Below are 24,789 nucleotides of genomic sequence, written 5' to 3' on the forward strand. Positions count from 1 at the left end.
CTCTTTTCTATGTTCACTTTCAACTTTCTACCTTTACACACATTCCCAAACTCATCCACTAACCTTTGCAATTTTTCTTTAGAATCTCCCATAAGTACAGTATCATCAGCAAAAAGTAACTGTGTCAATTCCCATTTTGAATTTGATTCCCCAAAATTTAATCCCACCCCTCTCCCGAACACCCTAGCATTTACTTCCTTTACAACCCCATCTATAAATATATTAAACAACCATGGTGACATTACACATCCCTGTCTAAGACCTACTTTTACCGAGAAGTAGTCTCCCTCTCTTCTACACACCCTAACCTGAGCCTCACTATCCTCATAAAAACTCTTTTTTATTTTATTTTATTATCACACCGGCCGATTCCCACCAAGGCAGGGTGGCCCGAAAAAGAAAAACTTTCACCATCATTCACTCCATCACTGTCTTGCCAGAAGGGTGCTTTACACTACAGTTTTTAAACTGCAACATTAACACCCCTCCTTCAGAGTGCAGGCACTGTACTTCCCATCTCCAGGACTCAAGTCCGGCCTGCCGGTTTCCCTGAATCCCTTCATAAATGTTACTTTGCTCACACTCCAACAGCACGTCAAGTATTAAAAACCATTTGTCTCCATTCACTCCTATCAAACACGCTCACGCATGCCTGCTGGAAGTCCAAGCCCCTCGCACACAAAACCTCCTTTACCCCCTCCCTCCAACCCTTCCTAGGCCGACCCCTACCCCGCCTTCCTTCCACTACAGACTGATACACTCTTGAAGTCATTCTGTTTCGCTCCATTCTCTCTACATGTCCGAACCACCTCAACAACCCTTCCTCAGCCCTCTGGACAACAGTTTTGGTAATCCCGCACCTCCTCCTAACTTCCAAACTACGAATTCTCTGCATTATATTCACACCACACATTGCCCTCAGACATGACATCTCCACTGCCTCCAGCCTTCTCCTCGCTGCAACATTCATCACCCACGCTTCACACCCATATAAGAGCGTTGGTAAAACTATACTCTCATACATTCCCCTCTTTGCCTCCAAGGACAAAGTTCTTTGTCTCCACAGACTCCTAAGTGCACCACTCACTCTTTTTCCCTCATCAATTCTATGATTCACCTCATCTTTCATAGACCCATCCGCTGACACGTCCACTCCCAAATATCTGAATACGTTCACCTCCTCCATACTCTCTCCCTCCAATCTGATATTCAATCTTTCATCACCTAATCTTTTTGTTATCCTCATAACCTTACTCTTTCCTGTATTCACCTTTAATTTCCTTCTTTTGCACACCCTACCAAATTCATCCACCAATCTCTGCAACTTCTCTTCAGAATCTCCCAAGAGCACAGTGTCATCAGCAAAGAGCAGCTGTGACAACTCCCACTTTGTGTGTGATTCTTTATCTTTTAACTCCACGCCTCTTGCCAAGACCCTCGCATTTACTTCTCTTACAACCCCATCTATAAATATATTAAACAACCACGGTGACATCACACATCCTTGTCTAAGGCCTACTTTTACTGGGAAAAAATTTCCCTCTTTCCTACATACTCTAACTTGAGCCTCACTATCCTCGTAAAAACTCTTCACTGCTTTCAGTAACCTACCTCCTACACCATACACTTGCAACATCTGCCACATTGCCCCCCTATCCACCCTGTCATACGCCTTTTCCAAATCCATAAATGCCACAAACACCTCTTTAGCCTTATCCAAATACTGTTCACTTATATGTTTCACTGTAAACACCTGGTCCACACACCCCCTACCTTTCCTAAAGCCTCCTTGTTCATCTGCTATCCTATTCTCCGTCTTACTCTTAATTCTTTCAATTATAACTCTACCATACACTTTACCAGGTACACTCAACAGACTTATCCCCCTATAATTTTTGCACTCTCTTTTATCCCCTTTGCCTTTATACAAAGGAACTATGCATGCTCTCTGCCAATCCCTAGGTACCTTACCCTCTTCCATACATTTATTAAATAATTGCACCAACCACTCCAAAACTATATCCCCACCTGCTTTTAACATTTCTATCTTTATCCCATCAATCCCGGCTGCCTTACCCCCTTTCATTTTACCTACTGCCTCACGAACTTCCCCCACACTCACAACTGGCTCTTCCTCACTCCTACAAGATGTTATTCCTCCTTGCCCTATACACGAAATCACAGCTTCCCTATCTTCATCAACATTTAACAATTCCTCAAAATATTCCTTCCATCTTCCCAATACCTCTAACTCTCCATTTAATAACTCTCCTCTCCTATTTTTAACTGACAAATCCATTTGTTCTCTAGGCTTTCTTAACTTGTTAATCTCACTCCAAAACTTTTTCTTATTTTCAACAAAATTTGTTGATAACATCTCACCCACTCTCTCATTTGCTCTCTTTTTACATTGCTTCACCACTCTCTTAACTTCTCTCTTTTTCTCCATATACTCTTCCCTCCTTGCATCACTTCTACTTTGTAAAAACTTCTCATATGCTAACTTTTTCTCCCTTACTACTCTCTTTACATCATCATTCCACCAATCGCTCCTCTTCCCTCCTGCACCCACTTTCCTGTAACCACAAACTTCTGCTGAGCACTCTAACACTACATTTTTAAACCTACCCCATACCTCTTCGACCCCATTGCCTATGCTCTCATTAGCCCATCTATCCTCCAATAGCTGTTTATATCTTACCCTAACTGCCTCCTCTTTTAGTTTATAAACCTTCACCTCTCTCTTCCCTGATGCTTCTATTCTCCTTGTATCCCATCTACCTTTTACTCTCAGTGTAGCTACAACTAGAAAGTGATCTGATATATCTGTGGCCCCTCTATAAACATGTACATCCTGAAGTCTACTCAACAGTCTTTTATCTACCAATACATAATCCAACAAACTACTGTCATTTCGCCCTACATCATATCGTGTATACTTATTTATCCTCTTTTTCTTAAAATATGTATTACCTATAACTAAACCCCTTTCTATACAAAGTTCAATCAAAGGGCTCCCATTATCATTTACACCTGGCACCCCAAACTTACCTACCACACCCTCTCTAAAAGTTTCTCCTACTTTAGCATTCAAGTCCCCTACCACAATTACTCTCTCACTTGGTTCAAATGCTCCTATACATTCACTTAACATCTCCCAAAATCTCTCTCTCTCCTCTGCATTCCTCTCTTCTCCAGGTGCATACACGCTTATTATGACCCACTTCTCGCATCCAGCATTTAATAACTTACCACCTATTCCATACACTTGCAACATCTGCCACATTGCTCCTCTATCCACTCTATCATATGCCTTTTCTAAATCCATAAATGCAATAAAAACTTCCCTACCTTTATCTAAATACTGTTCACATATATGCTTCAATGTAAACACTTGATCTACACATCCCCTACCCACTCTGAAACCTCCTTGCTCATCAGCAATCCTACATTCTGTCTTACCTCTAATTCTTTCAATTATAACCCTACCGTACACTTTTCCTGGTATACTCAGTAAACTTATTCCTCTACAATTTTTACAGTCTCTTTTGTCCCCTTTCCCTTTATATAAAGGGACTATACATGCTCTCCGCCAATCCCTAGGTACCTTCCCCTCTTTCATACATTTATTAAACAAAAGTACCAACCACTCCAACACTATATCCCCCCCTGCTTTTAACATTTCTGTCAAGATCCCATCAGTTCCAGCTGCTTTACCCCCTTTCATTCTATGTAATGCCTCACGTACCTCCCCCACACTTACATTCTGCTCTTCTTCACTCCTAAAAGATGGTATACCTCCCTGACCAGTGCATGAAATTACTGCCTCTCTTTCTTCCATAACATTTAAAAGTTCCTCAAAATATTCTCGCAATCTACCTAATACCTCCGTCTCCCCATCTACTAACTCCCCTACTCTGTTTTTAACTGACAAATCCATACTTTCCCTAGGCTTTCTTAACTTGTTTAACTCACTCTAAAATTTCTCCTTATTTTCATTAAAATTTCTTGACAGTGCCTCTCACACTCTATCATCTGCTCTCCTTTTGCACTCTCTCACCACTCTCTTTACCTTTCTTTTACTCTCCATATACTCTGCTCTTCTTATAACACTTCTGCTTTGTAAAAATCTCTCATAAGCTACCTTTTTCTCTTTTATCACACCCTTTACTTCATCATTCCACCAATCACTCCTCTTTCCTCCTGCCCCCACCCTCCTATAACCACAAACTTCTGCCCCACATTCTAATACTGCATTTTTAAAACTATTCCAACCCTCTTCAACCCCCCCACTACTCATCTTTGCACTAGCCCACCTTTCTGCCAATAGTCGCTTATATCTCACCCGAACTTATCCACCTACAATTTTTGCACTCTCTTTTGTTCCCTTTGCCTTTATACAAAGGAACTATGCATGCTCTCTGCCAATCCCTAGGTACCTTACCCTCTTCTATACATTTATTAAATAATAGCACCAACCACTCCAAAACTTGTAGGTTAGGTTAGTAGACAGCAACCACCTAGAGAGGTACTAGCATCCTGCCAAATGAGTGTGAAATGGAAACCTGTAATTGTTGTACATGATGGTAGGATTGCTGGTGTCTTTTCTTTCTGTTTCATAAACATGCAAGATAGCAGGCACATCTTGGTACTTCTTCTTACACTTAGGTAACACTAAACATGCATGTACACATATGTATACATATCCATCTGTGAATTGTGAGAGAGTAATTGTGAACCATACCCATGGTATGGTTCACAATTACTCTCTCACTTGGTTCCAAGCTCTCTAAACACTCATTTAACATCTCCCAAAATCTCTCTCTCTCTCTCTCTTCTGCAGGTGCATGAACAGTATAACCCACTGTTTGCACCTGACTCTTATTTTAATCCATTCAATCCTTGAACTTATACATTATATTCCCTCTTTTCCTGCCATAACTGATTTATCTCCATTATTGCTAGTTACTCCTCTCCTCTGATAACCTCTGACCTAATCTCACTTATTTCTTCCCACTGAAACACCTACTCCCTTCAGCTTTTGTTTCACTTAGAGCCAGGATATCCAGCTTCTTTTCATTCATAACATTGACAATCATCTTTTTCTTATCATCTGCTCTACATTTACAAACATTCTTCTTCTTTTGTTTCCAACACAACAGCCATATCTCATCAAGGCAGAGCGACATAAAAAGAAAAATGAAAGCTTTTCTTTTTAAATTTAATAATTTAAACAGGAAAAGGGGCTTCTAGCCCTATGCTCCCAGTATTTTAGTCACCTTTTATGACATGCATAGCATATGGAGGAAGGAATGTTTTCCACTTCCCCTTGGAGATGAAGGGAAATAAATAAAAACAGGAACTATTAAGAAAATAGAAAAAAAACTCAGATGGATGTGTATACATTTGTGTACATGCATGTTTAGTATTACCTAAGTGTAAGAAGAAGTACCAAGATGTACCTGCTATCTTACATGTTTATGAAACAGAAAGAAAAGACACCAGCAATCCTACCATCATGTACAACAATTACAGGTTTCCATTTCACACTCATATGGCAGGATGCTAGTACCTCTCTAGGTGGTTGCTGTCTACTAACCTAACCTACAAGATTTACCCCCCCCCCCCCAAGAAAAGCTAATCGTGTGGATCAAAATGCAAATAAGAGAACCACAAAAACATACCTGGAACTGGTCGTGATCATGTGATAAAGCATTTGATTCTGCCAAGGAACTGGGAATGGTAAAACTTGCTGCTAATACTGCTTCTCCATTCCTGATCCAACTGATCACCTATGTTATATACATGTTGTGTTAATCTTAGGAATACATATTTAATGCAATACAGAAACTAACATGATTTACAATTGTACTATGTGTAATTTTTTTCTAATTTGAATAACTAATTAAAAATTTTGAAATGATATTCAAGAATGTAACATGAGTCAAATGTTAAGAGAGGTAAATAATTCAATGATAAATGAATTGTAAACTAGTAAAACCTAAGCCAAACTTACTTGATTGGCTTCATTTTCAAATTGAAGCAGGTGAATACACTGCTCTAGTTTGATTCGCTTCATATCTGTCAGCACCTCTATATCCATCTGTCGTTCATGAATGCATTCTAATAACATGGAAACTTTTGTGTTTCCATCTGATTCTGCATCAGCACGGATCTGGATTCCTGACGTCTCAAGAAGCTAAATGATAAAGATAGCAAAAAAAAAAAGAGAGAGAGAGAGAGAGAGAGAGAGAGAGAGAAAATTATATTAGATTAAATGTAAAATAAAACACAGTGAATGTGTTAGCTGAACTTTCAGTAAGTTGAGAAATGGGTGAGAATATATCCATACTTTTAACTGATGAGCAACCAACTATTACAATACCTGTTGAAAATTTCAGGAAGTTCATTTTATTATCACATACATAAAGCACAAATTGAAAATAAGAATTTTACACTAGCATGACTATAACAATATGAGAAGTAAAGAAATATATGAGAATCAATCTACTGTCTTTATGGGTGTGAGGTGGAGATGCTACCACTGCACTGTTTGCACAGATAATGAGTTAAATCCCATATAATTCCTCCTGCCTCATACAAGCATAAATTGATTGATTTTATTTTTTTAAAAAGCAAAATATTTGGAAATAATCTTTATGGTAACAAGCATTTACACTAAGTACAGTAGAACCCCTGTATCCACTGATTTGGTATCCACAGTTTCAGGTATCCACTGTTTACAGTGGCCCAAAAATAACTCGTAATTTCACATAATAATGGCCCAAAAGCACAGGAGTAGTGAAACCTGATAGTTCTTCAAAGCCTAAGAGAAGCCGTGAAGTGCTTCTCATCAGTGAAAAAGTGTTAATTCTCCACTCATTGTGCATAATTTATCAATTAAACTTTATAATAGGTATGTATAAGACTTATATATACATAGAGTTTGCTACTATCCACTGTTTCAGTATCCACGGCAGGTCCTTGGCAAGTTTCCCTGCAGATATGGAGGTCCTAATGTAATGACAATAATTTTTTTTTTTTCAACACGTTGGCCATCTCCCACCGAGGCAGGGTGACCCAAAAAAAGAGAGAAAATCCCCAAAAAGAAAATACTTTCATCATTATTCAATGCTTTCACCTCACCCACACATAATCACTGTTTTTGCAGAGGTGCTCAAAATAAAACAGTTTAAAAGCATATACATATGAAGATACACAACATATCCCTCCAAACTGCCAATATCCCAAACCCCTTACTTAATTTTTAAAGCTTAGAATTCAAAAGAAACTTACTTGCAAAAGTTCCTGCCCACTCTGAAGCACCTGATATGTTGCATTCTGCATGTGAGAAGTCGAGTCATTGTGCAGTGCTAACATTTGCTCTGCTTCAGTTATGTCTCGTCCAAAGTCTGTGTCTTGTAGCTTTTCACCCCAGAGATCCAATTGTCCAAGGAGCTGTGATGAAATAATAAGACATTTATTGAAGATTTAAGTTTAAAATAAAACACACATCTGGGTGCCTTATGAAAACAGAAAAAGACAATATTTAGAATACAGCACCAAACAAAATAAATATTTAAATCTATTTTACATCCTGACCTAAAATGCAAAACTAGAGTTTCCAGGAACTCAACCTCATTGTTCAATGAGGCTATCCTGTACAGTACCAGAAACGTGAATGGATAACAATATTAACTGAAAGTCAAAACATTCTCACTTCTACAGATTCTCTTTGAAAGAGCCTTAACTGAAGCAGTAGATCCAATCTAAGTTTACGAGTAGCCCACAAATTTTCCAATTCATCACGTTTTTTGACTAGTCTTTCTAAAGCTTCTTCCACACCTTCTACAGATCCACAACCAGTTTCAGGAGGCACATTAGCAGATCTGAAAAGTAAACAATGTCTATCAGTTTTAAATAGGCAACCCAATTTAATTTTAACCATTTATTCAAAAGCATTTTCAACTTTCAAAGCCTCCAAAACAATTCTAAGGACATTATCCTCACTAAAGTTATTTAGAAAATTTCAAACTGAATCCTGTCTAAAGGTACTTATATATAACAAATAATCTAAACTTTACCTTATTATATATATGCTATTTATGATTATTTCATTATTTACTTTATTGTCACATTAATATAATCACCTAGACACAGTCCTATCAATGCTGGATGAACATGTAGCTTAGCTAGCTAGTGTCTCTGAATCCTTTCAAAGATATTACCTTATTAAAACTCTAACAGCACATCAAATCCCAAAAGCTAGTAACTTCCTTTACAACTGGCAAGATACAGGACATTTACTATATACCTGAGTTCATTTAAAAGTCCTTCTCCCTCATGGGTGGTAGAGACACAAGCATCGAGAGTGGAGTCTCGTTGTGTTGTCATCTGAGCCAATAATCTCTCTGCTGCCTCAACCGAATCAGCAGTTTCGTCCACCCTTTCTTCACTTTCTAATTCTGAACTCAGCTCCTCTAACCAAGACAACAGCTGCAAAAATTATTACAGCATATTAAGCAAAGGTAGGAAAGGTAGGGGGTGTGTGGACCAGGTGTTTACAGTGAAACATATAAGTGAACAGTATTTAGATAAGGCTAAAGAGGTCTTTGTGGCATTTATGGATTTGGAAAAGGCGTATGACAGGGTGGATAGGGGGGCAATGTGGCAGATGTTGCAAGTGTATGGTGTAGGAGGTAGGTTACTGAAAGCAGTGAAGAGTTTTTACGAGGATAGTGAGGCTCAAGTTAGAGTATGTAGGAAAGAGGGAAATTTTTTCCCAGTAAAAGTAGGCCTTAGACAAGGATGTGTGATGTCACCGTGGTTGTTTAATATATTTATAGATGGGGTTGTAAGAGAAGTAAATGCGAGGGTCTTGGCAAGAGGCGTGGAGTTAAAAGATAAAGAATCACACACAAAGTGGGAGTTGTCACAGCTGCTCTTTGCTGATGACACTGTGCTCTTGGGAGATTCTGAAGAGAAGTTGCAGAGATTGGTGGATGAATTTGGTAGGGTGTGCAAAAGAAGAAAATTAAAGGTGAATACAGGAAAGAGTAAGGTTATGAGGATAACAAAAAGATTAGGTGATGAAAGATTGAATATCAGATTGGAGGGAGAGAGTATGGAGGAGGTGAACGTATTCAGATATTTGGGAGTGGACGTGTCAGCGGATGGGTCTATGAAAGATGAGGTGAATCATAGAATTGATGAGGGAAAAAGAGTGAGTGGTGCACTTAGGAGTCTGTGGAGACAAAGAACTTTGTCCTTGGAGGCAAAGAGGGGAATGTATGAGAGTATAGTTTTACCAACGCTCTTATATGGGTGTGAAGCGTGGGTGATGAATGTTGCAGCGAGGAGAAGGCTGGAGGCAGTGGAGATGTCATGTCTGAGGGCAATGTGTGGTGTGAATATAATGCAGAGAATTCGTAGTTTGGAAGTTAGGAGGAGGTGCGGGATTACCAAAACTGTTGTCCAGAGGGATGAGGAAGGGTTGTTGAGGTGGTTCGGACATGTAGAGAGAATGGAGCGAAACAGAATGACTTCAAGAGTGTATCAGTCTGTAGTGGAAGGAAGGCGGGGTAGGGGTCGGCCTAGGAAGGGTTGGAGGGAGGGGGTAAAGGAGGTTTTGTGTGCGAGGGGCTTGGACTTCCAGCAGGCATGCGTGAGCGTGTTTGATAGGAGTGAATGGAGACAAATGGTTTTTAATACTTGACGTGCTGTTGGAGTGTGAGCAAAGTAACATTTATGAAGGGATTCAGGGAAACCGGCAGGCCGGACTTGAGTTCTGGAGATGGGAAGTACAGTGCCTGCACTCTGAAGGAGGGGTGTTAATGTTGCAGTTTAAAAACTGTAGTGTAAAGCACCCTTCTGGCAAGACAGTGATGGAGTGAATGATGGTGAAAGTTTTTCTTTTTCGGGCCACCCTGCCTTGGTGGGAATCGGCCGGTGTGATAATAAAAAAAAAAAAATAAAAAATATTAAGCAAGACTTCTCATCATGAAATATTAAATAAAAAATTTAACTGAGATTTCTAATCCTTAAATAATAAAATGAATAATACTAAGGCTTCAAATCCTCAAAAAAAGAAATGAACAACATTAATGAAAACTTAAGTCTCAAACAATAAAATGAACAGCAACTACCAAAAAATTATAAAAAACTACTTTAGAAAAGCCATTTGAAAATAAAGAGCCTTTCATGTACAGTATTAAAATACTTATAGTAATTGTGTGATGTCCATATTCTAATGATTTGATATATGAAAAACTGGCCTCTGTAGAGAGTTTCATGAACCATTAGAAGCACTGAAATTTGTCTATAAAACCTCTATAACAACAGTAATAAATCACTTTGTTTGCTGGTTATTATAACTGAATTCTCAAGTTATCACACAACATAGTGGTAGAAGAATCATCTTGTGACACCCATAAGACATTTGCTAAGATGGAGACAAAGTAGCTAACAGGTATTAAGACATAATAAATAATGCAGTTCTCACCTCCTTTTCATGAGTATAAAACAAAACAGCCATATTAAGAAGTCGATGTCTTTGCTGCACTCTGGTTGCAAAACTTGCAATGTGCGAGTCCAACCTTTGAGCAACACTATAGATCTCCTCTGGATTACATTCCCCGGTATGAGCAAGTTCCTCTGCTGCTTGTAATAATTTTTCTGCATTGGTATACGTATTCTGAAAACATAAATATTACAGATAAAATCAGACTTGAGCCCACATTGCATTTATCGACACAGACAATATACCAAAAATAATTTACAAATATAACTAATACAAAAATTTACTATAACACTCATTCCCACCAAGGAATGAAGGAAATTCATTCACTTTCATTAATTTCTTAGCTATCTTTAAGGAAAGTTACAAACACTGTGAGCCAACAATGATGCACCAAACTGTAACATTTCCACCCAACTTAAGGCATATATTGCACTTCTCACAAACCAAAACTCATGTTTGGCTATCTGGTTTTCTTGAATCTCTTAATAAACATTACTATGCTTACACTCTCTTAGCACGTTAAATCCAAGAACATCCCCCCAACAATGTCTACCTAGCCAAGATAAAGTTGTATTTCTCAACCTCTGACAGCTTGTGTAACCTTAATACCACAGCAGTCATCATACACCATCATAGTTCATTTGTAAACACATGCTTACTATCCAGCATATTATCTGGTTTAGCAACATATAGCTAGAGCAATATAAAATACCTGTGCAACATTTTCAAAATGCTCATGACTCTTTTGGTACATCCGAGCTTTAGAGAGATTACGACCTATGCCAGGATTTTTATGTAGAAAGACTTCACCGTGTGTCTGCAACCAGTCAAGGACCTAATACAAAAAGAAAAAATATAATGTTATTTACACAAATGTTCTATATACAGTGTTATCCATATTTAAAACCATGCACTATATCAGTTTGTACCATTCATAACTTTTAAGGGCTACTGAAGTGTAAACTGGAACTTACAGTATATATATGTATAAAAATTAGTTTGTATGAACAAAATTTACATTACATTTGAACAAAAATTTACAGCATACTTAAAAAAAATCATAGTATACATATTAAAAAAATTCACCTGTTTCACGTCTTCTTGAAATAAACGAAGTGCCAATCTTTGGTGTAACTTGAGCTTCTTATCTGACCATCTCTGTTCAACTGCCCTATGGTGACCTAAAATTTCATGAATTACGGCCAAGACATGACTAGCACCCTCAGAGTAGTCAGCTGCAGGATTTCCACTTGTCCCAGGTCCACGCTGCTGCTGGTGTGGTCCTCCCCGATATACAACTTTACCATCTGGAGTCACCTATAGATAAAGATGTGCAGATTAATCCGAGACTACAAGCATTTTGCAATGAATATTTAATTATAATGTTAAGATTATAATAAGCAAATATCTATAATGTATATGTAATGTATATTTAGTGCATGAGAAATTTAAAGATTTACAAATATTTCTATTAAGATAATGATTACCATAAGTGAGACCAGTCCTATAGTAACCTAATTCTCTTTAATAATACTGGGCATTTTAACTTTTACCACCCAAATTCCACTTTCACCAAAAAGTATGCTTTACACTTAGGCAGGTGACTAACAATACAGCCTACCCCACTTAATAACCTACAGTGCTAGTTACGGCATTATGCCGGGCGAGTGCCCCAGCATAATGCCGTGACAAAAATCAAAGGCCAACCACACAGAAGGGTCGTTTTTTGTTAGTGCATTATGCTGGGTAGCAGCCATTAGCATGACATCATGGCCTGCCGCCACACTCCACAGTGATTCCTCAGTGCTCAAGTGGCTGCCATAGTGAGAGGAAGTGTTGCACTTCTGCCTTTCATCCACCCCATCTTTTGTCCAGTGTTCCCCTTGGTTTTGGGGCTATACATGTTTGATTATGGGTAAAAGGAAGTCTTTAACACCTGAAACTATAACTCAAATCATATGGCTTCACAAAGCTGGGCAACAGACAAAAGAAATAGTGGAGAATGTTGGTGTGAGCATTCAGTGAGGAACTGGGTGCAGCGTTTCAAGGCTGGAGGCGGTGTTGAGTTACCGTCTGCCAAACCTCATCCTGGCCCCTCGAAGAAGATATTTGTTTGTACCTTAACTGTGTTAAAGAAGCAGTTAGAGAATACACCTAAGATAACTGCTAGAGAACTGAAAGAAAAGAACCCACATCTTCTCTTAGAGGTGTCTGTAAGAACTGTTAACAGATGTGTGTCAGAACTGGGCTGCAGTAGTCACCGCCAGGTTAAGAAACCAATCCTCTCCAAGCCACAGCAGAAATGTAGGCTGGATTATGCAAAGAAATATTTTCACTGGAATCCACAACAGTGGTCTGAAGTACTTTGGACTGATGAAGCAACCTTCACCATCACCTGTAACCATGGTGGACATGTGTACTGGCCCAGAGGCAGTGACCTGCTAGACCCAGGCTACACCTGTGGGACCACCAAACACTCAGACTCACTCATGGTTAGGGGGTGTTTCAGTGCTCAGAGTGTTGATGAACTCATTGTGCTTCCCAAAAACCAGTATATGAACCAGTATAATTACCTGGAGTTATTGTGTGACAATTTACCTGAGGCATTTGAGAACCTCTGGTCAATAGTGAAAAAAGTTTACTAGGCAAGGATATCAGTTTCATCCCACAGCTGAAGGCTGCTCTACATGAGGTATGGAATAATATACCTCCCCAAACCCTCAAGAATTTGTGTGAGAGTCTTCCTACACAGATGAGGGACATGATTAAGTGTAAAGTATGCAGCACCAAGTATTAAAACCTCAGTAAGCGTGCAAATATATATATTATAATCTTTCAAGGTACGTGTTTGTCTTTTGGTACGTGTGTGGGGGAGGGCAGCATAATGCCGTGACTAGCACTGTAGTTAGAGACCAGAGAAACAGTTCATTAAGTGAATTGTATTTTCTCATAAAAGCTTATGTTATAACTTGAAATGGGAACCAGGACAATAATATTTTGTATCTAATCACTGTTAACTTTTTCTCGATGATGAAAAAAAAAAATATGTAATCACTAGAAATGAATCCATTGTTTAGTAGGGAAAGTGGTGTTATATTTTTTTTAATGCACCAGTTGTCTCCCACCAAGGCAGGGTGACATATATACAATGTATCTTTTTGGGCCACCCTGCCTCGGTGGGAACGGCTGATGTGTTAAATTGTTTTTCACCAATTGTTTTACATGAAGTTCTGCTTGAATCTGAGAAAATAACTGCCCCTCCCTTCCCCCCATCACTCCTCTCTCCCTTCACCAGTAATTACCTATGTTATTACCTTATTTATTTATTTATTATCACACCGGCCGATTCCCACCAAGGCAGGGTGGCCCGAAAAAGAAAAACTTTCACCATCATTCACTCCATCACTGTCTTGCCAGAAGGGTGCTTTACACTACAGTTTTTAAACTGCAACATTAACACCCCTCCTTCAGAGTGCAGGCACTGTACTTCCCATCTCCAGAACTCAAGTCCGGCCTGCCGGTTTCCCTGAATCCCTTCATAAATGTTACTTTGCTCACACTCCAACAGCACGTCAAGTATTAAAAACCATTTGTCTCCATTCACTCCTATCAAACACGCTCACACATGCCTGCTGGAAGTCCAAGCCCCTCGCACACAAAACCTCCTTTACCCCCTCCCTCCAACCCTTCCTAGGCCGACCCCTACCCCGCCTTCCTTCCACTACAGACTGATACACTCTTGAAGTCATTCTGTTTCGCTCCATTCTCTCTACATGTCCGAACCACCTCAACAACCCTTCCTCAGCCCTCTGGACAACAGTTTTGGTAATCCCGCACCTCCTCCTAACTTCCAAACTACGAATTCTCTGCATTATATTCACACCACACATTGCCCTCAGGCATGACATCTCCACTGCCTCCAGCCTTCTCCTCGCTGCAACATTCATCACCCACGCTTCACACCCATATAAGAGCGTTGGTAAAACTATACTCTCATACATTCCCCTCTTTGCCTCCAAGGACAAAGTTCTTTGTCTCCACAGACTCCTAAGTGCACCACTCACTCTTTTTCCCTCATCAATTCTATGATTCACCTCATCTTTCATAGACCCATCCGCTGACACGTCCACTCCCAAATATCTGAATACGTTCACCTCCTCCATACTCTCTCCCTCCAATCTGATATTCAATCTTTCATCACCTAATCTTTTTGTTATCCTCATAACCTTACTCTTTCCTGTATTCACCTTTAATTTTCTTCTTTTGCACACCCTACCAAATTCATCCACCAATCTCTGCAACTTCTCTTCAGAATCTCCCAAGAGCACAGTGTCATCAGCAAAGAGCAGCTGTGACAACTCCCACTTTGTGTGTGATTCTTTATCTTTTAACTCCACGCCTCTTGCCAAGACCCTCGCATTTACTTCTCTTACAACCCCATCTATAAATATATTAAACAACCACGGTGACATCACACATCCTTGTCTAAGGCCTACTTTTACTGGGAAAAAATTTCCCTCTTTCCTACATACTCTAACTTGAGCCTCACTATCCTCGTAAAAACTCTTCACTGCTTTCAGTAACCTACCTCCTACACCATACACTTGCAACATCTGCCACATTGCCCCCCTATCCACCCTGTCATACGCCTTTTCCAAATCCATAAATGCCACAAAGACCTCTTTAGCCTTATCTAAATACTGTTCACTTATATGTTTCACTGTAAACACCTGGTCCACACACCCCCTACCTTTCCTAAAGCCTCCTTGTTCATCTGCTATCCTATTCTCCGTCTTACTCTTAATTCTTTCAATTATAACTCTACCATACACTTTACCAGGTACACTCAACAGACTTATCCCCCTATAATTTTTGCAATCTCTTTTATCCCCTTTGCCTTTATACAAAGGAACTATGCATGCTCTCTGCCAATCCCTAGGTACCTTACCCTCTTCCATACATTTATTAAATAATTGCACCAACCACTCCAAAACTATATCCCCACCTGCTTTTAACATTTCTATCTTTATCCCATCAATCCCGGCTGCCTTACCCCCTTTCATTTTACCTACTGCCTCACGAACTTCCCCCACACTCACAACTGGCTCTTCCTCACTCCTACAAGATGTTATTCCTCCTTGCCCTATACACGAAATCACAGCTTCCCTATCTTCATCAACATTTAACAATTCCTCAAAATATTCCTTCCATCTTCCCAATACCTCTAACTCTCCATTTAATAACTCTCCTCTCCTATTTTTAACTGACAAATCCATTTGTTCTCTAGGCTTTCTTAACTTGTTAATCTCACTCCAAAACTTTTTCTTATTTTCAACAAAATTTGTTGATAACATCTCACCCACTCTCTCATTTGCTCTCTTTTTACATTGCTTCACCACTCTCTTAACTTCTCTCTTTTTCTCCATATACTCTTCCCTCCTTGCATCACTTCTACTTTGTAAAAACTTCTCATATGCTAACTTTTTCTCCCTTACTACTCTCTTTACATCATCATTCCACCAATCGCTCCTCTTCCCTCCTGCACCCACTTTCCTGTAACCACAAACTTCTGCTGAACACTCTAACACTACATTTTTAAACCTACCCCATACCTCTTCGACCCCATTGCCTATGCTCTCATTAGCCCATCTATCCTCCAATAGCTGTTTATATCTTACCCTAACTGCCTCCTCTTTTAGTTTATAAACCTTCACCTCTCTCTTCCCTGATGCTTCTATTCTCCTTGTATCCCATCTACCTTTTACTCTCAGTGTAGCTACAACTAGAAAGTGATCTGATATATCTGTGGCCCCTCTATAAACATGTACATCCTGAAGTCTACTCAACAGTCTTTTATCTACCAATACATAATCCAACAAACTACTGTCATTTCGCCCTACATCATATCGTGTATACTTATTTATCCTCTTTTTCTTAAAATATGTATTACCTATAACTAAACCCCTTTCTATACAAAGTTCAATCAAAGGGCTCCTATTTGTAGTTATTGGTGGCCTGTGGCCTGGTGGCAAAAGCTCTTCCTTCACACACTGAGGGTTTGGGTTTGATTCTCAGCAAGGGTGGAAACATTGGGTGTGTTTCCTTACACCGGTTGTCCATGTTCACCCATCAGTAAAAATGAGTATCTGGGTGCTGGTGGACTGGTGTGGGTCACATCCTGGGACAAAACTGACCTAATTTGCCCGAAATGCTCTGCACGACAAGCGGCCTTCTATACAGTAGTATATCATTGATGTGAGCTAGGCTTGTATACCTTGTACATGTTTTGTTTATTAACACCTCAGCTGTTTCCCACCAAAGTAGGGTGGCCCAAAAAAGAAAAGCTTTCACCATCATTCACTCCATCACTGTCTTGCTAGAGGCAACATTATAAAACTGCAACATTAACACCCCTCCTTTGTACATGTACTTGTAGAAATAAATACCCAATGGTTGTAGCACTTACTATCTCCTCTTTTATGTCATTCCATTTGTCAATCAGTCTGCTTGCAAAGAAAAAAATTAATTGCCCTTTCCACTCTTAATTTACAACTGTGGCCTCTTGATAGGTCTGCTGCAGCATGATAAAAATATTCATACCTTTATTCAACTTGAAATTAATAGTAAAACCTCTAAAGGAGGGGTTTGGGATATTTACTGTTTAGAGGGATATCTAAACTGTCATATCTGTGTGCCTCTGGCAATACAGCAATACAGTGATAGTGTGACTGTTAGTGAAAGTGTTTCTTTTTTGGGTCACCCTGCCTTGGTCGGAGATGGCCAGTGTGTTAAAAAATAAAACTGCGGTGGAAAATTGCTTTACAAATACCATCTGCTGCTCTACCTCTGTCTTTCCTTTAATGATTTTGGCCCAGCTTTCTTTAATTTTAGCTTTATTCTTTTCTGGCTCTTTTCCCTCGTTCTCAAACCTTTCAGTAACTTTTTCAGATATATTCTGAACTAACCGCACCTGGTGTTCTACTTCAGTCTTGTGCTTAACACAAGTAAAAGTAAAATATAATACAGTGGGCCTCTGGTTTTCGTACAGTCCACATATCATACAATTCGGTTTTGGAACACTTTTCTGGGTGAAATTTTGGTCCAGTTTTCATACCTCAATCTGGAAATCGTACGTATCATACACGTCTGCCCACCCAGGAATGCTGTCAGTCTGGCTTTGTCACTGGTTGAGTGAGCATTCATTCTAAACATTTCACAATTTTTGTGCTTGTTTATTGATTGTGACTGCAAAATAAGCCACCATGGGCCCAAAGAAAGCTGCTAGTGCCAGCCGTATGGTTAAGAAGGTGAGAAACATGATAGAATTCAAGAAAGAGAATGTAGAAATGTGTGAAAGTGGCATACGTTTAGCCGAACTTGCCAGGATGTATGGGAAGTTGAAATCAACAATCTCTTCCATCCTGGCTAAGAAAGTAGAACTCAAGGAAGCTCAACCTGCAAAAGGGGTAAATGTACTAACGAAACAGAGATCACAAACAATCAAAGATGTGCAAAAGTTGTTGCTGGTGTGGATCAACAAGAAACAGTTAGCAGGAAACAGTGTTGTGGAGTTGATCATTTGCGAAAAGGCAAGGTAGGTGCATGCGGATCTCGTAAAGAAAATGCCTGGATGAGTGATGCTGTTAGTAAATTTAAGGCCAGCACAGGCTGGTTCAACAGATTCAAGAAGTGTAGTGGCATACACAGTGTTGTAAGGCATGGTGAGACTGCAAGTTCAGACAAACCTGCAGAAGAGGAGGAGGAAGAGAGAGGAGAGAAGGTGCCTTCTTCAGTGATTAAGGACATGTGTGCAAAGTGGAATGAGTTGCAAACTTTTGTTGAAAAATATCACCCTGACAAAGCTGATAAAAGCCATATCTGTAACATGTTCAGTGATAATACCTTGTCCCATTTTAGGCAAATCTTAAAGAGACCCCAGAAACAGGACAGATTTTTAGTGCAACACGAGTCCAGTGCCAGTAAAAAACAAAGAAGGGAAGTAACCCCAGAGAGGGCTTTGATACCTGAAGTCCTTATGGAGGGGGATTTCCTTTCCAAACAATAACCCCAACTCCCTCTCCCCTTCTCGCTTTCTTGAATACACCAACAAGAATCTTCAATAAAGGTATGTAATGTTCATTTATCATTAAAATTAGTCATTTATATTTATTTCTCATTGTTTTCTGTATGTAAAACTATAGTTATTCTTTAAAAAAAAAAAAAAGTATTTTTTGTTAATATTTTTGGGGGTCTGGAAGAGATTAATTGTACAGTGGACCCTCGACCAACGATATTAATCCGTTCCAGAGAGCTTATCTAAAGGCGAGTTTATCGTGTCGAATTAATTTTCCCCATAAGAAATAATGGAAATCCAATTAATCCGTTCCAGACAGCCAAAAGTATTAATTTTTTTTTTCATGAAATATACATTTCCCTACGAAGAAAACAATGAGACATGCACAATAACTACATAAATAAATGTTAAAATGACACTTACCTTTATTGAAGAGTATTGATGAGTGATGAGACACTGTTGTTCTTGAACACTCTAGGATTTTCAGTGATACATGAGTAAAGGCTTCACTTTGCAATCCCCACTAGCATTAAAACAAAACATGAGAGTTAGCCTGTCTTTCATAGGCTTGTGTTCTGGGAGTGCCTTTTTCTCCTGAGTAATGTAGGTCCTGTTTGGCATTTTCTTCCAGAACAGGCCTGTTTTGTCATATTGAACACTTGTTGTTTGGAATTTTTCAGCTTCACCATGCCTTATCACCCTGTGTATGTCACTACGATTCTTAAATCTCTCAAACCAAACCTTGCTGGCCTTAAATTCACCAATATGAGCACTAGTTCCAGGCATTTTTACCTGTTCACCTGGGTGTTAGTCGACTGGTGTAGGTCACATCCTGGGGGACAAGATGAAGGACCCCAATGGAAATAAGTTAGACAGTCTTCGATGATGCACTGACTTTCTTGGGTTATCCTGGGTGGCTAACCCTATGGGGTTAATTGTTTCTTGGTAATTGTTTCTCGTTAAGCCACACCAAAAACACTCTCTCCACATCTTCAAGTAGTACAGCTGATGGTGGTGGAGCAACAGCTGATGGTGGTGCAGCAGCAGCAACAGCTGACTGTGGTGCAGCAGCAGCTGACCGTGGTACGATAGTATTTTGATAGTATTTCTCACCCTTTTTACCACAGGGTTGGCACTAGCTTTCTTTGGGGCCATGGTGGCTTATTTAGCAGTTACAAGTACTAAAAACAATGGAATAATACAAAATTTATCGAATATATGCGTGGAACCATCCACCCTGGCTTGTAAACAATGACGGAAGGGCAGCTGAGGTGCTCAGGCTGGACGGACAGGTTCAGGACGAATCATGTTGGCCGAGTTTTTCATCGTTGGTCGGGCCAAAATTTTTACGCTCAAACGCTTCGTTGGATGAATTTATTGTTAGACAATGCCTTTGTTGGCCGAGGGTCCACTGTATTTACATTATTACTTATGGGAAATATTAATTCAGTTTTCGTACGTTTTGTTTTTAGATCGACCTTCTGGAATGGATTAAGTACAAAAACCGGAGGTCCACTGTACTGTGCTTTTAAAGAAAATCAATGTGAAATTAGAAGAATGCAATGTGAGGAATTTACAAATATAGTATAAATGCTACTATACATAAAAGTAAAAAAGTGGTTCATATGTGATTTATGATTATGGGTGTAAGTGAAGAAAAGCATTAATAAATGATTTAAATTATAAAAAAGAATAAATATCCCAACACCAAGGCTGGGAAAATTCACAACTAGCCCACAATTTGGAGATGAAATGTTAGACGATGTTCAACCCATCCTGGACCATTTTCAAGTCGTGATGTAACAATGCTAAAACTTCCTGCCCAAACTGTGGGTTATTTGTGAATTTAAGTTTGAGAATGTATAAAGTGCTTGGAGATGACTGCAAAACAAAGATGAGAGGTGGGAAAGCCGGTGTAGAGAAGTGCACTTACAGATCAATGTGCTGTGATGTGCACTCACTATACAAGTTGCAAAAAACATTTTGTTACACTGTATATAAAGTTAACAAATGGAAGAAATACAATTTTCAGATTAAAAAAAATGCAACCTTAAAAAGAAATTTAATAAAAATTTGAAGATTGGAATTTACAAGTAAGAGAAATAATGACAACGATAAAAATTAATGGTTTAAAGGCTGTAAAAATTGTGTGTGTAAAAAAAGCAATAATATTAATTTGCTTATTTACCATGAAGCCCAATGCATAACAATATTTAACTGCAAGACCCACTGCTCTTGCAGTATTATGAATTGTGTAATAGTAAGGGAAATGACACTTCAAAAAAGTGAAATTCACCAATAATAATTCAATCTCTTGTTTGGCAGCAAATTTTAATCCAGGCACATATGAACAAATAATTTCAAGACATTCTGAATATAGCATGAGAGGCTTTATAATAAAAAATCAAATTTTAAGGGATTCTTTTTGAAGTTGTGGAGTAGCTGGAAAAGGTTTAGGTAGTGATCAGATGCCATGCAAAATAATAAAAACAGACTTACAGAGTAGGCAGATGGCTTTCCTCGTGGCTTCTTCTTCATTTTGAGAAAAAAAAGGAAATAAAAAAAAAGCATGAGCAAAAGTAGTATGCCTGGAAATTAAATATCCTCTCTTTATGAAGAAATCATATTGAAAAAATAACTGAAATGCTGAAAAAATAACACTGCAATTATCTAAAGATATATATTTTACTGAAGCAAAGGCAAGGCTTACTTACATAAAAGCAGTAATACAGTATATTATCTAAAAAAAAATATATATATATACAGGTACGTATTTCGAATTCTCATGCAAGCTTAATATTAAAACATTCTAACATTTTCAAAATGTAGTGTCCAGTCAAATATACTGGGGAGCTCTAATTCAATAAGAAGATTCCATAATGCAAAGTCAAAATGAAGTTATAATGCTTACATATTAATGTAAATTATCATATAAATCATTCCTAATTTATCTTTCAAAAAAAGCAATCATTGCAGACATAGCATAACAAAAGTATAATATCCAGGTCCCATGGTATACATCTACTGATATATAAGTAAATGTTGTATAGGTACACACATACTGGCAAATAAAAGCAAAGAAAATTTACTATGAGTGGAAAGGGGGACTTTTTATAGCAAACTGAATGCATCAGAAACCTACAATGAGATACTATCGCTTTATGCAGTACACGTATTCCAGACCCACGAGAGAGTCCCAAGCTCAATCAGGTAAACAACACTTAATTCTGCATAATAAGAATCATCGGCACTATTGGTGAACCACACTGATCACATACAACTAACATATGTCATACATACGAATTACTGATAGAAGTGGAACTTCACATAATTGTAAATTCACATACAGTGAAACCACATACAGTGAGGGGAGCCAAAATGTAACACTGTATTTCGAGACCCCCACAATTCTTTGAAAGGGGGCATTCACCATGATTTTCTTAAAAACATTATGTGATTAGGGTTTTTTATTTGTCAAACACTTCTACCAACATAAAATAAAGTAAATGATCATTTACAAAATCCATACATTCTTCGATAAGTGATGCCTCAATGGGTGAGCCGAGATGCTGGCGAAGGGTTCTTGATCTAAGGAACTGAGTTTAAAAAGCACAGCCACAAGTGGTCTTCTGCACCAGCCATGGTGGTGTGCAGGCATCTTGCTTGTGTCTGAACATCGATGACAAATTTCTCCCATTCTCTCTTGGCATTTTTCTTATTCTGGCTGTTAAGCACATTAAAGATCAGGGAACCATTCCTCAATTTTATTGTTCCCTGGTGGATTTTTCATGGTTTTGGTGAGAAACTGGTTACTGGTTCAGGTAGGGATGTAGGTGTCCCACTCCGATGGGTCCTGGGCAAGGGGATCCACCTGATACAACTGGAAACTTCTTGCTCCCATTTCTATTTACAAATGGGACTCCTATTCCCTTTCATCACATACCTTTGGGTAATGCTTCTTTCCCAGACATCAAGAAGAAGGGCTCAATACTGCAAAAGCTGTCTGTGGCCCTTAAAGCCCTAAATAATAACAACAAAGGCCACAAGCAATAACATTCATACTTACATGATACTATATATCATTATATTGTTAGTTAAATTTTTCTTGTTGCTATTGGAATATGACGAATACAGCACCATGAACCTATTAGGAATAAGTTTGTACGTGTGTTATGTCGTGCAGAAACATACTTAGGTTATGAAGATTGATAATTGTTTAGAATTTTCTTGAATAATAAAAAAACTATCATTCTGCTCAGAATTATATTTTATGCTAAAGTTAAGCCAATTAGCACTAATACATTTTGGAAATTTTTAATGAAATTGATAAGTACAGTATTCTAAATAAACAACTGAGGTGATGAATGCTCCTCTTAAGATGAAAAATAACAAGAAATAACTGCTAAACATTTATTAGAAAATGCCCACTGAAATTTTCAGAAAAAGAAATTCCAATTCTCAGCAAATGACAGTGGTACTCTTATCTGGCCTAAAAGTTATCACATTTTCTCTTATGAGTTTTTCACAGCACTTCAGTGAAATAAGGAGTCATACGCAATGTTAATTAAGTAGTAATTACACACAGCAGTATTTTTTCTAAATGGGTCATCTCAGTAAGTTTATTCAGGTATAGGTATACATAAATACAGTTACATAAATTGTCATACACATCAGCATATGTGTTGATTACCTAGGATAACCCAAGAAAGTCAAATAAAGTGACTTATTTCCATTGGGGTCCCAACCCTTGATCTTTTATCAGAGATGGCTAGCTAGGTAGCCTATGAAATAATAAAACACAATTCAATAACATTCACTTATTCTTAAGATGTTTCACCAACCAGTGGATTTTTCAATTCAATACTGAGATTATACACAGAAGAGAGTGGAAGATGAAGTATTTATCCTCTTAGCCTAAAAGTCAGTACAGTGGAACCTCTGGTCATGACTGCTTCCGAACACAAACAAATCAGTTCATGACCAAAAAATCTGCCAAATTTTTGCATTTGGTCATGAATGTATAATCAGGTGCCAAACAAACACAGCCGCGCCAATTTTCACATTCCGCTCCATTTTTTTCGCACACACCAATTTTCCCCACTTCCTGTTGTTTGTGTACACCTAACAAAGACCCTTGTGATAAATTTGGATTAACAGTGTTTTATCAGCAGGTTATGCACAAACTGCTTCTCGCAGTGCCAGTAACTGGCTAGGGTTTGCCATATATGATTTTTGGTAAATAATTTTTTTTCTCAGTTGTTTGTTGGGTTATCTTATTAAAACTTGGGCAATGTATGATGAAAAGATTCTTCTTAACGTACACCAAAAATGGAAGAAATCTGAGGATAAATAATGGAGTTCACTTCTCAGTCATGAGACGTCCTTTAAAAGAAAAACTATTTACAGCAAAAGGTTCATGGGGGTCTAGAACGGACTCATGCAATGTTAGTTTTCTCTGTTGTTCAAGCTTTTTTCAGTGTTATTCAAGGTTTTCACCCTTATACTATTACACTGTGCATTCTATGGTATAATTAACTGTTTTTGTGCTTAAAAATCTTATAAAAACAATATTTACATACAGTTTGTAGGGGTCTGGGACGGATTAATCGCATTTACACATAATCCAATGGGGAAATTAGGTTCGGGTCATGACCAAATCGGGTCGCGACCAGAGTTTTGAAATGAATCATGGTCATGACCAGAGGTTCCACTGTATTCAGAACATTAGTTTTGATTAGTCTGGCTTACAGGCAGGAAGATGGACTCTGTGTCAGACTTTAACTAAAAGAATCCTGCCCACCTGTGGTAAAACCTTCAATGGCTGCACCTCAACTGACTCCAATATATAAGAGTCCATCTTTTTGCCTATGCTTCAGTCATCAAGATTACAATACTGAACATCACCTTCGAAGTTGAAGGACTGATTACCTCATCTTTCACTGTCTTCTATATATAATCTCTATACAGAATTGAAAAAGCCACTGATAAGCAAAATGCATTCAGTATACCCAAGTGTCACACACGTCTAATTCCCTTTAAACCATACCACGGGTGGGGTTTGAACCCGCGGTCAGAGAGTCTCAAAACTCCAGACCATCGCGTTAGCCACTGGGCCAGATAGCTTCAATAAAATTCATCCAACTAGGTATATTTCTACACTATAGCATAGACACCACTGTGACCAAAAATGCACGTT

The 24,789-nt window shown here is 38.6% G+C and overlaps 1 protein-coding gene across 14 annotated transcripts in view; it reads right to left on the reverse strand.

Moving 5' to 3' along the window:
- trio (trio Rho guanine nucleotide exchange factor) overlaps positions 1 to 24,789 on the reverse strand; it is an 810,995-nt gene that overhangs the window by 513,938 nt on the left and 272,268 nt on the right. For 13 of the 14 annotated variants that reach the window (XM_070095516.1, XM_070095520.1, XM_070095522.1 and 10 more), the window contains 9 exons: positions 21,093 to 21,125; positions 11,606 to 11,836; positions 11,232 to 11,354; positions 10,502 to 10,693; positions 8,315 to 8,496; positions 7,721 to 7,889; positions 7,297 to 7,458; positions 6,017 to 6,199; positions 5,685 to 5,792 (listed from right to left, as the gene is read on the reverse strand). In XM_070095516.1, coding sequence (XP_069951617.1) covers positions 5,685 to 5,792; positions 6,017 to 6,199; positions 7,297 to 7,458; positions 7,721 to 7,889; positions 8,315 to 8,496; positions 10,502 to 10,693; positions 11,232 to 11,354; positions 11,606 to 11,836; positions 21,093 to 21,125 — 1,383 coding nt within the window. The remainder of the gene's footprint in view (positions 1 to 5,684; positions 5,793 to 6,016; positions 6,200 to 7,296; positions 7,459 to 7,720; positions 7,890 to 8,314; positions 8,497 to 10,501; positions 10,694 to 11,231; positions 11,355 to 11,605; positions 11,837 to 21,092; positions 21,126 to 24,789) is intronic. The other variant, XM_070095517.1, reaches the window with a different exon arrangement.

Source organism: Cherax quadricarinatus, chromosome 50 (assembly GCF_038502225.1).
Source record: "Cherax quadricarinatus isolate ZL_2023a chromosome 50, ASM3850222v1, whole genome shotgun sequence".
NCBI classification, from domain to species: Eukaryota; Metazoa; Arthropoda; class Malacostraca; order Decapoda; family Parastacidae; genus Cherax; species Cherax quadricarinatus.